Source organism: Saccostrea echinata, unplaced genomic scaffold (assembly GCF_033153115.1).
Source record: "Saccostrea echinata isolate AGI-Se365-2 ecotype Australia unplaced genomic scaffold, CSIRO_AGI_Sech_v1 ptg000051l, whole genome shotgun sequence".
NCBI lineage: Eukaryota > Metazoa > Mollusca > Bivalvia > Ostreida > Ostreidae > Saccostrea > Saccostrea echinata.
Window position 1 is genome coordinate 4,516,855 of NW_026889800.1, and position 17,005 is coordinate 4,533,859.

Genomic DNA, 17,005 nt, shown 5'->3' on the forward strand with positions numbered 1-17,005 from the left:
CTGGGAGACATAAACTCCATATGTAGGTGATACTGGTATATTGCTACATAAATACGGGAAGATGATGATAGAAAAGTTAGAGTCATCACATTTATCACAAAGTTTTCTTGTCACCATTAACATCTTTTTCTAGTAAAATATCGAAATACGAAACAGATGTGTCAGACTCTGTGGTATCTTCTATTGGGATATATTGAATCGGTGTAGGAATGAATTATTGTTTATTGATAAAATGTCATCAATTTATCTAAATGTTGAATTGAAGGCCACAGCAAGAAACTTCCTTCATTTCATGTAGAAGTTCTTGAATAAATTCTGATTCATACGAATACAAAAAAAGTCTGCTAACAATTTGTACCCATGGGAATTCCGAAAGATTGTTGGAAGACCTGATATCCAAAAACTACATAGATATTGTCAATTAGAAACTCAAGCATCTTTTAAATATCAGATTTGGAGTACATGTGTGTACACTATACAATCAGAATGTTCAAGTATGCAGGTGCCTTTTGATTTCTAGAAGAGCTCAAATAAATCAATGACCAGGTTCCTTTACAAAATGTTGTAGTTTTTTATAATAAGTACTGTAGATTCCTAAATATACGCGAGGAATAAATTATCGCGTAACTACGCGAGAAGCACCACTCGCGAAATAAAATTACTCGCTTTTATTTTTATCGTGCTTTAATGTATGTAAAATCTTTAGATAAATCAACGATTCGCGAATTTTTGTTCTCGCAATTTGACGCCCTTGGACCATTTCGCGATATTAAGTACTCGCGTTAAATAAGGAATCTACAGTATTTTATCAAATCTTGAACAGTGGTTCATTTCAGGAATAATGTGTTGACTTTCCTGATGAGTGTTCATGCAATGGTTATACTTTTTTGAAGCAGCTTTTATCCTGAAAATCTTACATTGACTCTTTTATAGACTCTACAAATTATATGTATATATATGGCATAATTACCACTATGCCATGTTCATCAGTTCCTCCTTCAACATTTTTATATGTTGTCATGATGTAAACTATAACTTTGTATATTTAATTGTACTCACTTACATGCATAGAGAATGATTGAAGAAGACATTCAGACAGAGTCTAATTACTGTATTAATTTTTCTTACATACCTGTTTTAAATTGATGCTCTTTTTAACAGTAGGTTCACTTTTATTTCTCACAGAGTTTTATTGCAATTTTAGAGAGAGGCAAAAAGAAGATGAAGACATGAAGAAGATACATGAACTGGCTGAACAGTTAAAGGATGTAACAGGTGAGTATTGGTAATTAAAGGATGTAACAGGTAATTTTTGGTAATTAAAGGATGTAACAGGTAAGTTTTGGCAATTAAAGGATGTAACAGGTAAGTATTGGTAATTAAAGGGTGTAACTGGTAAGTATGGGTAATTATAGGATGTAAGTAGTGGTAATTAAAGGATGTAACTGGTAAGTAATGGTAATTAAAGGATGTAACTGGTAAGTAATGGTAATTAAAGGATGTAACTGGTAAGTAATGGTAATTAAAGCATGTAATTGGTAAGCACTGGTAATTAAAGGATGTAACTGGTAAGCACTGGTAATTAAAGGATGTAATTGGGAAGAGGTGGTAATTAAAGGATGTAAAAGGTAAGTAATGGTAATGTGTCAATATCTGGAGTCAAAGTTTGATATCTTTATCTTTAATCTTGAGACAATAGATATATTAGAGGTCACTGTTAGTAACTGAGATGTCCAATCAGTAATTCTCAATTCCATCATCACAGTGAATTGAAACTAGTTTATTTTTACCCAAGATCCTATCATAATTGTCAAGGATGTTGAACTTTGAGATAGTGAACATATATCAAAAGCATATCTTTAAAAAAATGATTGCACTGAATTCAAATTTTAGCTTATCTCAAAGGTCAAGGTCATTTGGGAAGTTGTGAAATGAGATCTTATCCACATCTCTCAAAACTTTGATTGGAAAAAAAAGTCAAACTTGTTTGATTTCATATGACAGAAAAAATTATCAAGATATTGACTCAAGGTCTTAGATTTTTTTTCTTTGTCAAGGACATTGAAAGGGGGAGACATATGCTTGCATAAAAAATGATTGAATAAAAAAAAGTTTTGTGGCATATTGACACATAAAACACAAATTACCATTGCTTAGAAAAAAAAACTGGCAAAATAGCCACTAGAGGAGTCTTATGAGTAATAATGAATGTAAAATATATGAAGCAAACTGTGTGTGTGTGTGTGGGGGGGGGGGGGGGGGTAAATGAAAGATGTCACATGTAAACACTGATTAATGCTTGGTTAAACAGCTGAAGGATTTTACGGAATAGACCTCTGATGTCTGTCTACTGACTTTGATTTTTTTGTATTCAACATAATTACAGAGACTTCATAGAGCGAATTTATATGAAACATTGAATAGGAAGAACAGACAGTTTAATCATCCATTATCTAATGTAAAACTCTCAGATCTGATCTTAAAGAATCGCATTAGCTCACATTACATAATACAAATCAATAGAGAGTTTTTACATCAAATTTTAATTGATGTAGAAGTACGTGTTACAACATGGAGAGCTATTCCTCAATGTACATGGCTTAGCCATCTTTAAATTTGTCATACATTCAGTGTTCTAATGAGAGAAGATTAGATTGTACTACTGATTCAGTTTACACATAAAGTCATAACAATTTATTACTATTGGAGGCATCTGTGAAGAAAATCCTAAAATAATTACTTATTTTTCAAATTACTTCCTCTGCTCAAGAGGCCGAGACTTAAATTGAATTAAATTCAAGGCTTAGATGTAGGTTGAAGGATGTAATAGCTAGCTGCTAAGCAGTTAATATTAAATTTCAGTGTTCAAGGACACAGAAAATCCCAGGGAGGATGTCGTTGTGGTAGAAAATGTGACAGAGGATACAGGTAGGAAATTGATGTAAATTTACTGCATTTTGTTAAAGGATTGTTCTTGTTAGAAATACATGTATTTTTATTGAACCTTTCTCCCATATAAAACATGTTTGAGAACATTTTATTTTCCATGAGTACATTGTATCCTTATATAAACACCTTTGAAAAAATTTTTTTTGGGAATGTTTTCAATATTAATCACTTTTTGTCAATATGTTAATAGTTATCACTATTTATTACTTATATTTGGCCACAAAGAAGATGTTGAGCAGAAAAAAGTCCATACTGAGCAGCCACTGAAAGGAGAAAAAAGTGCTGTCCCAGAGCAGTCAGTGTTAGGTGGGAGTGACCAAACTAAAGGACTGTCCCAGGAGACTTATTGTGGAGGAACAGAGGAGTCTGGAATGGGAGGGGGAGATAGTCCAGGGGGGAATAATGTTGAAAAGGATCCAACCACAGTATGTGCTGGAGGAGGGCAGTCACTAGGGGCAGAGGGAGGGAGCGATGCCCCAGAGGCGTCACCAGTCTCAGCTAATGAGGTTTTAAGGCAGCTGGAGGCTCAGGTGTAGTAAGCAAGAGAAGTTTGGATGAAAAATGTATTTAGAATGTAGGGTAATTATAATGATTGTAGAAGTGAGGAGTCAAAGAACTCTTATCTCTTCCAGGGGGAATATATGGTTGTATGTTTGTCTTTCAAGCTATCTGTCTGTCACAAAAACATGATCAGGCTGAAACTCTCAAACCCTCATTGGATAAATTGAATTCTTAAGCACATGTGCGTATTTTGTTTAACTATAGATGTGTCCTGATTTTGACTCAAGGTCATAGCTCAAAGGTCATGCTATGCTTAAAAAATGTCAGGTTGTCATTTTAGAGAATTATTTTCATTACTGAGGATATAATATTATAATAAAATTTTCACAATGTAAAAATTAATATAATTAAATAAGAATTATTTTTAAAATGAAAAGGAGAAATTCCACATACAAAAAAAGAAATAAGAAATCAAGAGTGTGGCTCTGCCACATTACAAAATAATGTAGACAGAAATATACTAAACAAACACTCATCAAGAAAACAGTCTGTAAACTCTGTATCAAGATTAAATGTTATCAGTACTAAACTGATTTCTGCTTTTCAGAGCAATAAAATTTGAGCAATGTGGCCCATGGGCCTCTTTTTAGTCTGGTTTGAATTATATAGTTTAATAATAAAAGTACATAAAGGTGTGAGACATATTCTCTTCAGACTAAACAATTAGTCCATTTTTTGAGAAATCAATGCCTAACCAGTGACCATTGAAGGATTCTTTATCATCAACTGTTAACTGTTTATATAAACTGAGAATTAAGGAAGTCAGAGAAAGGTTGGAGGAAAATAAACATTTCAGAGATGCATCTGAAATAACAAAAAAGTAGAAGGTAATTAGAATTAAAATACCATTCTTTTCTGTGCATGTGTGTTCCTTAGAAACCCAGAAGGGACAATTTAGTACGTGCATTTATACCTTAGATAACTAAACAAAATTTCAGATTGCCTGGGTTTAATACTTTTTATGTAGCTTTGAAGTTTTATTACACGAAATACTCATATTGTTAAGCTTTGTTTTTAAGTAAAATTTATCTGGTTTTTTCTTTGTTTTAGATTTATTGTTAATTTATACAAGCATTGACTTACTAATGACTTATTCCTGTTCACTCCATGGGAACATAGGCCATTATTATGTTATTTTCATTATGGTAGTGAAAATAATAAATCTTTAAATAGATATTGTTTTGATTATTTTTTGATAATAGCAACAAGATTTTCTTATTAAGTGTACATATCTTTAAAAAGGGGGGATGGAGGGTAGCTTACTGCTTTCTAACACATTATTAACAGTGTTGATGTGCATTTCCATTTGTGTGCATATACATGTAACTTTTACAGGGACACACCCAAATGTTTGCTGTGACCCCCCTTCCCTGGTGTCCACACCTGGAGACGGTAACCCCTGTCCCCCGGGGTCGGATAGATACTGGCTCCCCGTGTGAAGATTGCGGAGATTTGTCCGAGAACTGGACATGTTTGGTCTGTTACAAGGTAAAAATCGTCTCTTAATTCCAGTGTTTTTACATTGATTTACATCAAGCATAGGGTAAGGAAAAATGGTCCAGTTTATGTTCATATCAATATTAATGCGGCTGTCTGACAGATTCTATCCCTGGTGGCTGGATAGCCCAGTGTGTAGAGCCCCTGTCTAGAGTTCAGGGGGAACAGGTTTGAATCCTGTTCTGTTCTGTTGTATGTTCTCCCTTCCTGGTTCATTACTAGTATAGAGAGCCGATTACAAAGCCAATTCATCCAAAGATAGATAACTCTACTGACAAATTAATTTTTTTCTTCAGATTTACTGTAGCCGGTTTGTCAATGAACACATGCTGATGCATGGCGTAATGGAGACTCACCTGATGTGCCTCAGTTTCTCGGACCTGTCTGTCTGGTGTTACGGATGTGATCATTATATAGATAATCCGGTATGTTAATTAAAGGTGTGATCATTATGTAATCCGGTATGTACATTACGGGTGTGATCGTTATATAGATAATCCAGTATGTACATTATGGGTGTGATCATTATATAGATAATCCGGTATGTTAATTATGGGTGTGATCATTATATAGATAATCCGGTATGTACATTATGGGTGTGATCATTATATAGATAATCCGGTATGTTAATTACGGGTGTGATCATTATATAGATAATCCGGTATGTACATTACGGGTGTAATCATTATATAGATAATCCAGTATGTTAATTACGGGTGTGATCATTATATAGATAATCCGGTATGTTAATTAAAGGTGTAATCATTATATAGATAATCCAGTATGTTTATTTTACATGGGATTTTAAGTAATTACAAAAGTTTTTTTTTCTCATCTGAAAAATAATTATAGTTATGAAAATGACATAAATCTTAATTCATTTGATATATTACTTTAAAAGATTGCAACTCTTAAGTGTTTTAATACAGTTTTATTGTGACAATAGCAAAAACAGCATATGACATTATTCAGAAATAAGTTATTACAGTATCACTATGAAGTATCATTTTAAATATTTTCTCCACAGGCACTGTTTGAGGCCAAAAATGCAGCTCATCTCCACAAGTTTGGTACCTCCCTTCCTAGACCCCTGTGTTTGTCTTAACTTTATTGCTCAGAAAAATGATGCTATATATAAATTATGTTTTATAAAAAAACAAAAATATTAAAAAACATTTGTAATCATTAATATATACTGTATACATGCATTTATGTTGTACTTCACTACAAAACATTAAATAAGTTTTAACATAGAATTTATGAATTATAGAAAATAAAACCTATGCCAAGTGTTACATATTATCATTGGATTACAAAGTCTGTTGGTTTTAAGGGCTTAGCTGTGAAATGTGACTGTGCTTGAGATAATTATGACATTTTTGAGCTACCTTAAAGCTTGAAATGTTCTTTATGTTGTCAATTATTTTCAAATCAAAACACATTATCAGGAAAATATTTCCCTTCCCTACTTCACAGGAACCCAATACATCAAAAAGAAAGTTAAAATTTCTTGTGACAGATCAATGAAATTTTTAATTTACCCAGATTCCTGCCAAATGCAAATCAAATCCTTGTTCTTTTACAAATTCACATTGTTGCTATATATACATGTTGGCTAAATTGAAAGGTGTGTCCTTTGTTTTTCCTTAGTCATTCATTTCTGTTTATATGTATTCAGAGAAATTCATGGTATTTTAGCACGCGAGCAATGGGAATCAGAGCACAGATAGTTCAGGGAGACAAGATAAGACAGTTGAGCTGTAGATCAGTAATCAGTAAATTTGAGGGGTGCTGTGATCGATTGTTTGACAAAGTCTTACTCATTACTGTTGTCTCTAAATTAGTGTCAGATCGTAATGTTACGTATCAGAAGTGAAGGATCAAATCATGTAAACAAACCCTCAGATTAAATTATTAAGAATGAAAATATTTAAGTTCATTTGAGTTGAAAAATACATTATTTAAGATCATCTTTTTTTGAAAAAAAAAGAAAAAAAGATTGATGTAAACTTCATAAGAAAAAGAGTTTTACATTCAAGTATAAATTAAAATTCATTGTAACCGACATGATTTATTTTTTGCTGTTATATTTTTAGGAAAAATATTTTTGCAAATGCAATGCATGCACAAAATTGTTAAGAATCTATTGACTGTATAAATTTCCAGATTTACTGTAGATATATTCGAGATGGCATCCATCTTTAAAAGGGCACCACTTTTAGTAAATGTTATGGGAAAAGACATGCTCTGGACAAATTATGTTTGACCTTGAACTTTAACTCAGCCACTTGGAACAAGGTCACCGTTAAATATGACCTGAATTGGCCCAAGGGTAAAAAAATTGTACCCACCAAAAGATTTCATGCAAATATCAACATGACCATCAACCTAGAAATTTTATTTTAAGATCTTTGCTACCTCTGTATCCAGACACTTGTTTAAGGTCACTCTTAACTCTGTATCCAGACACTTGCTGAAGGTCACTGCAAACTGTATCCAGACCCTTGTTACATGTAAAGGTCACTGCTAAATCTGTATCCAGACACTCTTTCAATGAAATATTAGGCAGATAGGAACAAAGCTTGAGGTAAAGAAAAATATGGTCCAAACAAGTGTTCAACATAGAAATACTTTTTGAACTTGACCTTTTACCATACTTGGTTCAAGCACTATATACCCTTTACATGAGGTACTTATGGTTGAACTATGAGCCAGTATTGCCCTAATGCTGTTTGGATTTTATCCAGATGGATTTTACCAAAAAAAGTACTTTGACATTTACTTTTAAACTTACAACTGCACAACCTATACCAAAGAACACTAACCTGATTAAGCAAAGGGGAGATAAATGCTAAGGATGAGGACTTTACAGAGATTCGTTTTTGTCTTAACCTTTGACCTAGACAGTTGGATCTGTCACTGTGAAATACAAGTCAAACTGGTTCAAGGTTCAAGACTTTTTTTAAAGCTGCACTCTAATAATTTTAGCAAGAAAACAAACAATTTCAATGTAAATTGATTTTTTTTTATTATATTTCTCCATGGTATATAGATTAACTTGTGTATACTTGAAATTTCAACTTCTTCCCTGAAATATTCAGCAAGAACAAATCACAGTTTAACAAAATGTATATTTAAAAAAATAACAAAGAAAAGTGAAAGAAAATGTTTCCTTTGAGTCTTACGTACTCTTATAGCTACAGTCAAACCTCGTTATCTGGAACTCGGTGGGACAAAGAAAATACTTCGAGATATCCAAGGATTCGAGATATCCAAAGGTAAATTACTTAAGGAATAAGCATTTGGGACTCTCAAATCACTTTGACATATCCATGGTATTCGAGATATCAGTGTTCAAGATACTGAAGTTCAACTGTATACAATATTGCACTTCTTTTGGTTCTGTATTCCACAAAGAATAAATATTAACATGTAGTACATACATTAGACTATAGACATAGACAAACATATATTTACATATAAACTACAATACTATAGACATAGACTAATACATAATTACATACATTATACTTTCATGTAAATTAGTTTAATCTGATTCGTCGAGAAATATTTGTTAAAAATTACTATCACCCGCTGAATAATGAAGCCACACCCTCCAGGATAGCAACAGTTAACATTGCTTGATGACGGGTGTTATTCCAAAAATTATTGACTGCGCAGAATTTATGCGTGCAAGGTTCACTGTAATATGTATTTGTATAAAACATTCAGTATAATATAATAAATACTGCATGTAGTTGAGTGAAACATTGAAAATTTTCACCCCTCGAAAACCATTGTCAACCTCGGCTGCGCCTCGGTTGACAATGGTTTTCGAGGGGTGAAAATTTTCAATGTTACTTTCAACTACATGCAGTATTTATATAAGATTACATGTAAAAAGAATGTATTAACTGTGTTTGTCACTTAATTACCATCAACATGATTTTCAACATCACTTACATCAGTATTTCTTACATCTGTTATTAAATATCTCAAAGTCAGTAATATTTCACTATGAATATATCTTGCATTTAATCACAACTGCCATGATGTTAAAGTTTACTACAAAATACATGTATATTAAAATCAGAAAAAAATTTTTAGACCCCAAAAAAATTGTTGCTTTGAAAATGAACAAAACAAATTTTGTACTTCATAATTACACAAACAATTTGCACTCAATGTCATATGCTTAATCATACAACCATCAGAATAAATATCTACATGTATTAGAGTCAATTGTTTTTTAAAATTATATACATATTATATACACAGTGAAAAAAGGTATAGAAAAAGATACAATTATGCCATTTTTTGAAAAAATAAAAACAAACAGTTTACACGTGAACTCTACTGCTTTAAGTGGAAGTATACTACTCTTGTTAAAAAATCTACCACTTTCCTACAAATTATGTTTTTGCTCGCTTGGGGAGCCATTTTTTAATCCACTGTGTCAAATCTTTTTGGTTTCTGAGATATTGTGGGATTTGAACTAGGGGTAAACAAACGTGACAGATGGGTATCAAGGACAGGTTGGATAATGACAGATGCACACATCTCCATGATTACATTGGTTATGATAAATTTTGTTGACATCCCCTCCATGTAAGAGATAGATCATATATATAAAACATAAAACAAACACCCTACATGAAGCAAAGTTTACTTCTATACATGAAGCAGAAAGGATACTACATGATAGTGCTATTTTCTGTTTTGGCAATATTAAAAATATCAAGAACTGACTTCTTTTAAAGAATCATCAAACTACCCTAGAATAAAAATACAAAAAAACATCACACCAGGCTGCCTCTTGTCTGAATGATTATAAAAGCAAAGGTAATCTCATAAAGAATCAAACATTTCATTTTCTGGTGGATGTTGCCGTTTCTCATCACCATTTTGAACTTGAAGTGATGACCGATTAACTTCAGGTGACCCCGGATTAACTTGAGATGATCTCTGATGAATTTGAGGTGACCCTGGATTAACTTGAGGTGACCCCTGATTGACCTCAGTAATGTCCTCCTCCTTTAAACAATGGACGTTGTCCAGAAGTGACTTAGTGCTCCCGCTTTGTTGTAACACAGATTTATACAGCACATTCTCCAAAGATTTACTCATCTTTCCCTCTTGCGAGCCCCTTACGTACAAAGCTCGCCTTTTAACCTCAAACTCCAAATCTTTCGCAATCCTCCCAAACTCTCTGTCCCACAAAAGCACACAGCCACATTCATCATCTGCAACAGATAGATTGAACACATTTTATCAAACAAGCTAATTCAGAGAATTTGTGTCCCCGGCTTAAGGAACAAGAGGCCCATGGGCCACAGCGCTCACCTGAGTAACTTTGGCCTTGCTGTTTTTCACCTGATTTCCCCCCCCCCCCCCCGTAGTACTTATTGTGGCCCCGAGCTAGCCCCAGGGGTCATGATTTGAACAATTGGAATCTACACTACCCCAGCATGCTTCAAAGTAAGTTTCAGCTTTTCTGGCCCAGTGGTTCTTGAGAAGAAGATTTTTTAATGACCCCACCCAATTTTTGTATTTTCTTGATTATCTCCCCTTTGAAGGAGACTTGGCCCTTCATTTTAACAATTTAAATTCCCCTTCACCCAAGGATGCTTTGTACCAAGTTTGGTTAAAATTGGCCCAGTGGTTCTCGAGAAGAAGTCAAAAATGTGAAAAGTTTACAGACGGATGGACGGACAGACAGACAGACAGACGGACGGACGGACGACGGACAAAATGTGATCAGAAAAGCTCACTTGAGCCTTCGGCTCAGGTGAGCTAAAAAAGAAGAGGGTGGAAGAACTGGAAAAATTATGCAGATGGAGAAAGAAAAAAGTTCAACCTTGACTTTTCAGCTTTTGGCCTTAAAGTCAATAGAAGTCTTTTTAAAGTTTAAGATATTCATGACCAAAATTAAGTTTCGCCGCAAAAAAAGCTTACAGAAAAACTAAAATAATCATCTGAAATCTATACATGCAGTATAATTTTCTGACCTTGACATCTGACCTCAAAATCAATATGTTTTTCTTAGGCCATGGGGAGTTGTGATATATTATTTCATGGCAAAATCTCAAAGGTTTCTTGAGATATCACCCAAAAATGAAAAAGCTACACACCTACAGAATGTATGAATTTATGACATTGACCTTTTGATCTCCCAATCAACGGAGAGACATAATTAATATCCCACACTTTCAGTGAAAGCTGGGGACAATTATTTAAACTGTAAATACATCTATGTAATAATTTTAAATCTACATAATAATTTTAAAGAGATCGAGTCTGTCCCCTTTCTACTATTTACCTCTGTCATTTGTTGTTTTCTCACCAGAGTTGTCATTAAAACCAAATCCACCACTGAGAACACCAGAAAATCTCTCCTTTTCATGCTTGTTACCTGTAATCAGACATAATTTAACCTCTCAATACAAGGCACTTATTGTAAGAAAAATCACTACCACTGGGTAAACATATACCTTAAAGGTGCTTAGACACAGATTTGAAGTTAATATTTTCTCAAATTTTCTGTATAATATCACGACTTATATATTGCAATAGCATTTCACACGAAAATATAATTAAAAACTTATTTTATCTGGAAATTATTGGAACTACGAATTTCTGGACCCATTTGATTAACACATCCTTGCACTTTCACAAATTTTGTCTTTATATATATATATCCTTAATATTTAAGAAAAGAAGCGATTTTGTTGTGTATTAATGAAAAAAATTACATCTATAATCCAGAAAATTCAGAGTAGAAATGTGCGAAAACAAACCCCCTCACTAATATTGTCAGCCCGTTCTCAGTGTTGTGTACAGAGTTTAACAAATTGAATACACCCGTGAAACGGAAACTGTTTCTGTGAACAGGGCACGAGCTCTGTTATTGTTAATGTTTACGATTCACCGAGTGTGTTCAATTGTTAAAGTCTGCACACACCACTGAGCACGGACTGACAATACTGTGAGTGGGTTTTGCTTTCGAACATTTCTACTCTGAATTTTCTGGATTATAGTTTTTATATTTTTCATTAACACACAACAAAATTGCCACTTTTCTTAAGTATTAAGAATAAAATTAAAATTTGAGAAAGTGCAAGGATGTGTCAATCAAACGCGTCGAGAAATTCGAAGTTTCAATAACTTCGAGATGAAATAAGATTTATATTATATTTTAGTATGAAATGCTATAGCAACATATAAGTCATGAAATTATACAGAAAATTTGAGAAAATATTAACTTCAAATCTGTGTCCAAGCACCTTTAAAAGTAATTTGACACTCCTGCTAGGATTCTAAAATATTTCAGCATCTTAACATAATGCAATTCTTAAGTCTCACAATGGCTCCTGTTGATCAATAAAGGACTTTATTCGGTAATCATTAGCTATTATTTGTCCCCCACGGGGGATGACAAATCCCACTGCCCGACGCCCAAGACTAGTGAATCTTGGAGATGGACAAGTGAATTTTTATTAACCACTTGCCCAAGGGCAAATGACTTTTTCAAGAAAAAAATAATGTCTTAGTTTTAAGTTGAAATGGGCACTTACAAGAATCATTTTTCTTATCTTCCTACTTTTTATAGTTTATGGTGGGGCAAGTAAAAATTCACAGACAGGTAGGGGAAGTGAATTTTGACCATGTACTCGTCCATGGGCAAGTACCGGTACATGAAAAATCTTTTTCAGCCCCTTCCCAAAATCAAACTCTGATGGGGAAATCTCAAATTATGTTCTAAGCCAAGAGGATATATACATGGGTGTGCAGACTTCAAAGCATTAAACATTTTCATCCATGATTGACATAAATTCAACATTTCAATGAATTTGAAAGAAAATGGCATATTTTGTATCAATGATTTGATAAGAAAATATGGATGCCAGGTCTGCTTAGATTCCATCTTTTGATATAATCTGGAATGATAATATCAATGAAATTTGTGAAAATATTTCCTGAGCAAGTTCAGGCTCTATAAAAACTTAAGTAAGAATCAAACAAAATTTTTCAATTTAAAATAGAAGGGCAATCCTTATAGTTTGTGACATCTTTGAGACATACATACTAATTTTTTCCCCAATCAATAATGCACTTTGATAATTCAGGTTTATATTTAAAATCTAAATCATGATTAGAAAACTTTAATTCTCCAAGGTCAGTTTTGATATAATACAGACCCTGAAACGTGCTACTACCCCACACGCACGCTGCACGAACGGTACACGCTCGCTACACGGTTTGCACGAAACGCTGCACGGTTTACACGAAACGCTACACGGTTTGTACGAAACGCTACACGGTTTACACGAAACGCTTTGCACGAAAGGCTGCACGGTTTACACGAAAGGCTGCACGAAACGCTTTGTACACGTTTCTCACACGCTTTGTACACGATTCTCGCACGCTTTGGCCTCGATCTGGATTTTCTATTCGGAATCTCTCGGGCATTATTTTTTTACGGGTTAAATATAGATTAATTAAGAGTCGCAATCGTTCACAGTACGATTTAAATTAAAACTCGCTACTCCTGTACTACATGTTTATAAACTGATAGAAATATTCCAAGTTAGGTAGTTAATAATTCATGATTTTCTTTCTGTTTGTAATCCACTTGTTTTAAGGTGATATGCCCATCATCGTCAGTGTACATCCTTTTTTCTCTAAATATTACACTGCAAGAGAAATATTTATATTTGCCCCTCATTATTTCTTTCGGCATAATTTTTTTTAAGTACATGTATTATATTAAAAACTCGTTTATTAGCGAAATCTAACTTTAGTAATTAATTTTAATAAATATTATACTGTGTTTATTTCCGTGAACGGATCGATTTTCTTATGATTTAGCAGTTAGTTTATTTTATTTAATTAATTCAGGTCCACCTCTTTAATATGCAGAATTAATAAGTACATTGCAGAAAAGAAGATGATTATGCATTTTCTTTCTTTCTCTCTTTTGGTCGGGAGCGAGGAGGGGGGGGGATTACCGAGATCTTACTTGTGTATCTGTAAATCTGACAAATCTAAAAGCCAACGGCAGTCGTTTCAGTAATTATACTATCGGGAAAAAATTATTTAAAAAACAAGTAACTGTGCTTAAGAATATTCATGTCTCCAGCGAGATTTAATAAAATAAAACATTTTATACCAAATGGTAGTTTTAACATTTAAACGTTTTATATCATAGGGTTTAATTTAACATTAGAATTCTATATGGAAGAATGGAAGAAAAACCCGCGGGGAGGGGGTATAAAGGATAATTAGCTCTCTCTACATGTACCTAAAATGACAACAATATACATGTTCCCATCACCTTGTAAATTCCTTCATTATAAAACTCGGTAGAGGGGAAATTTTATGTAATTTACAAAAAGTCACGGCACAACTTACCCAATATTCGTGTATACATATCCAAGTACATTATATGAAAACTCAAATATTAAAGTAAAAATACAAATTAAAGCTGCCTGATTTATAAGACAACTGATATGTAATTGTTATTTATAATTTATTTCTAAACTCTTTTATATTGTGACTGCCGAACAATCCACTGATCACGGAAATTCGGGTCGATTAAAGATAAAATCCACGGGTATTATGTGTACCAATTAAATATTAAAAAAAACAAAAAATAAGCATTTAATATCACAAATTTAAACTCAATCGTTATTCTCGGGTGTACTTTAGACATGATTGATAAAAGATAAAAGCAGAACAAGTTTTCAATTCCCTGCTCGTGGAGCCCATGGTTGCTGTCGTAAATGACCTTGATCACATTCGCACATTGCAAATGGGAAGTTGAAGATTTAAATATTCCAATATATTTTAAGTGGTGCATCCGATGCACCATATAAATTAAGTATTTATTTCTTTATACAAAACAATTATGCTTTTTAACACCCGGTACCGACAAATATTGAAATTTAAAGCTTGCGTTTTTGAAATGCGCCCCCCCCCCCTCGGTAATTTCTAATCCTGCGTTCGTAAATGCATGTGAATTATACTCATATTTTTCAATTATTAATAAACCAATGCTTTGTGTTAGAAGACTATTAATGACACACAGTTTTGATTAAAATTATTTTATACAATCTGGTAATAAATAGACAAGAGCGGAGTCCTGATAAAATTTCGTTTGAAATTTGGTTTGTTGCTTTCTTTGGAAAATAAAATAAAAAAGATATGATCACTCCGATTGTGCATTAAAATCAATTCATTAAAAATGTTGCACAAACACTGTAATTACATATAATTAATTTCAATAAATTTCCTGTCCATCTTTATTTTTGAGAGAAAAAATAAAGAAAAACAAATTAAATATACATTACCGTGTAATTTTATTTTGTTGTTCTCATACTTTTTTTTAATTTCACTCTTAAAATACATCCAGTATAATATCTCCGAATTATATTAGCTATAAACAACACTATTTGACATCCTGACCCATCGATAGCCATATTTAAAATGAAATGACTTCCGAATGAATCCTACACGTTTCTCACACGATTCTTGCACGAAAGTCGCACGGTTCTTACACGAAAGTCGCACGTTTCTCACACGCTTCTCGCACGCTCGCTACACGGTTTGCACGAAACGCTTTGGAGCTTACACGAAACGCTGCACGGTTTACACGAAACGCTACACGGTTTGCACGAAACGAAAAGCGCACGAAAGTTACACGCTTTTTTGGGGTAGTAGCACGTTTCAGGGTCTGTACTTATCCGAACATGTTCATTAGTCATACTTGAAGGAAAATATGAATACTGCGAATTCACTATATATACTTTAATGAATTCATTATAACAAATTATGGATATAGCAAGTAAATTCATAAATCCCCAGGACTTTGCTATACATCTGATTATTATCTGTGATTATTCACATTCTAATTTCCCATTTGCTCATCTTTTCCTATCAATCTGCAAAGATTGATTCAGAAGCATTTATTAAAGCTCTGGAATAATAAACTGTAAATGTTTATTGAATTCTTGTACACTTACTTCTACAAAAGGAAGATTTCAGGGCACGTACAGGGCCACGGTACCTATGACAGGAAGTGATCGATTTCCCCCATTTACTGTCGATAAGTATTATTCTGCCATCTCCAGTCCCTGCCCACAATATTCCATGATTCAGTTCTCTAATTCCATGATTTTCTTGTAAGGCAAGGGAGGTAAGCCTACACTGTGTCGACTTTAGTCTGTCCAAAAACACAGTTCAAGGCAAATAACTAAAGGGCAGATTTGTGATTCATTGAAAACTGGATTAATCATAATAAGCCTTCCTAGAGCACACTTCTTTATGGTAGAAATATAAACGTAAGCAATTAATAGGGCCGCAAAATGTAAAATCATAAGTATGTAGTATTTGTCCTCTTCATACAAACTACTCACCCAACCAGAGGGGAGACGTCAAACTGTGCTTTGAGCATTTCCTTGGAGATCTCCCACACCTGTATGATAGGTGAGCCTTTGTGACAGACAAACACCTGGGACTTACTGCTGACACATAGACCATAGATAGGCACAGATCTTGTACTGTTAAACAGAAAGTCACTACACTGTAGTCAGGCTTATCATTAAAACATGGTTAAAGGGAACACGCTTATATGGATTTGAAGCTTATAGCAAAGTGAATTTCTTTCCCATGGCTTTAAAACATATTCTGAACCTAACTGATATATAGAGGATATTCAATGTTTTGTAGTTAAATGTGGAATTTATTTCATGAGTGGGACAGAATTTTTAAAAAAAATTTTTTTTTTTAAATCAGAAGCCTGAAAGGCTTCAATGGCATCGAACACGAAAATCAATTTCAAAACATTTTTTTTTAAATTTAAAGATAGCAGTAGATAAAATAATTGACTAATAAAAATGTCAAGTTTTAAACAAAATGTCAAATTTACGGTCTGGGGCATTATGCCATGGTCCGAATAGAGCAGGGTTCAAATTGACTAGATACCGTCGAACACGTTCAT

General features: G+C 33.4%; 2 protein-coding genes across 5 annotated transcripts in view; one reads left to right on the forward strand and one right to left on the reverse strand.

Moving 5' to 3' along the window:
• LOC133203704 (histone deacetylase 6-like) overlaps positions 1-6,276 on the forward strand; it is a 93,857-nt gene extending 87,581 nt beyond the window's left edge. For 3 of the 4 annotated variants that reach the window (XM_061339471.1, XM_061339470.1, XM_061339473.1), the window contains exons 32-37: positions 1,205-1,275; positions 2,863-2,928; positions 3,175-3,479; positions 4,846-4,998; positions 5,304-5,432; positions 6,035-6,276. In XM_061339471.1, the coding sequence (XP_061195455.1) occupies positions 1,205-1,275; positions 2,863-2,928; positions 3,175-3,479; positions 4,846-4,998; positions 5,304-5,432; positions 6,035-6,112 (802 nt within the window). In that variant the 3' untranslated portion in view covers positions 6,113-6,276. The remainder of the gene's footprint in view (positions 1-1,204; positions 1,276-2,862; positions 2,929-3,174; positions 3,480-4,845; positions 4,999-5,303; positions 5,433-6,034) is intronic. The other variant, XM_061339474.1, reaches the window with a different exon arrangement.
• Positions 6,277-8,018: 1,742 nt separating this feature from the next.
• LOC133203497 (leucine-rich repeat serine/threonine-protein kinase 2-like) overlaps positions 8,019-17,005 on the reverse strand; it is a 93,319-nt gene continuing 84,332 nt past the window's right edge. Inside the window, exons 62-65 of the mRNA XM_061339271.1 lie at positions 16,422-16,565; positions 16,029-16,228; positions 11,327-11,419; positions 8,019-10,250 (exon numbers count right to left, since the gene is read on the reverse strand). Of these exons, the coding sequence (XP_061195255.1) occupies positions 9,856-10,250; positions 11,327-11,419; positions 16,029-16,228; positions 16,422-16,565 (832 nt within the window). The 3' untranslated portion in view covers positions 8,019-9,855. The remainder of the gene's footprint in view (positions 10,251-11,326; positions 11,420-16,028; positions 16,229-16,421; positions 16,566-17,005) is intronic.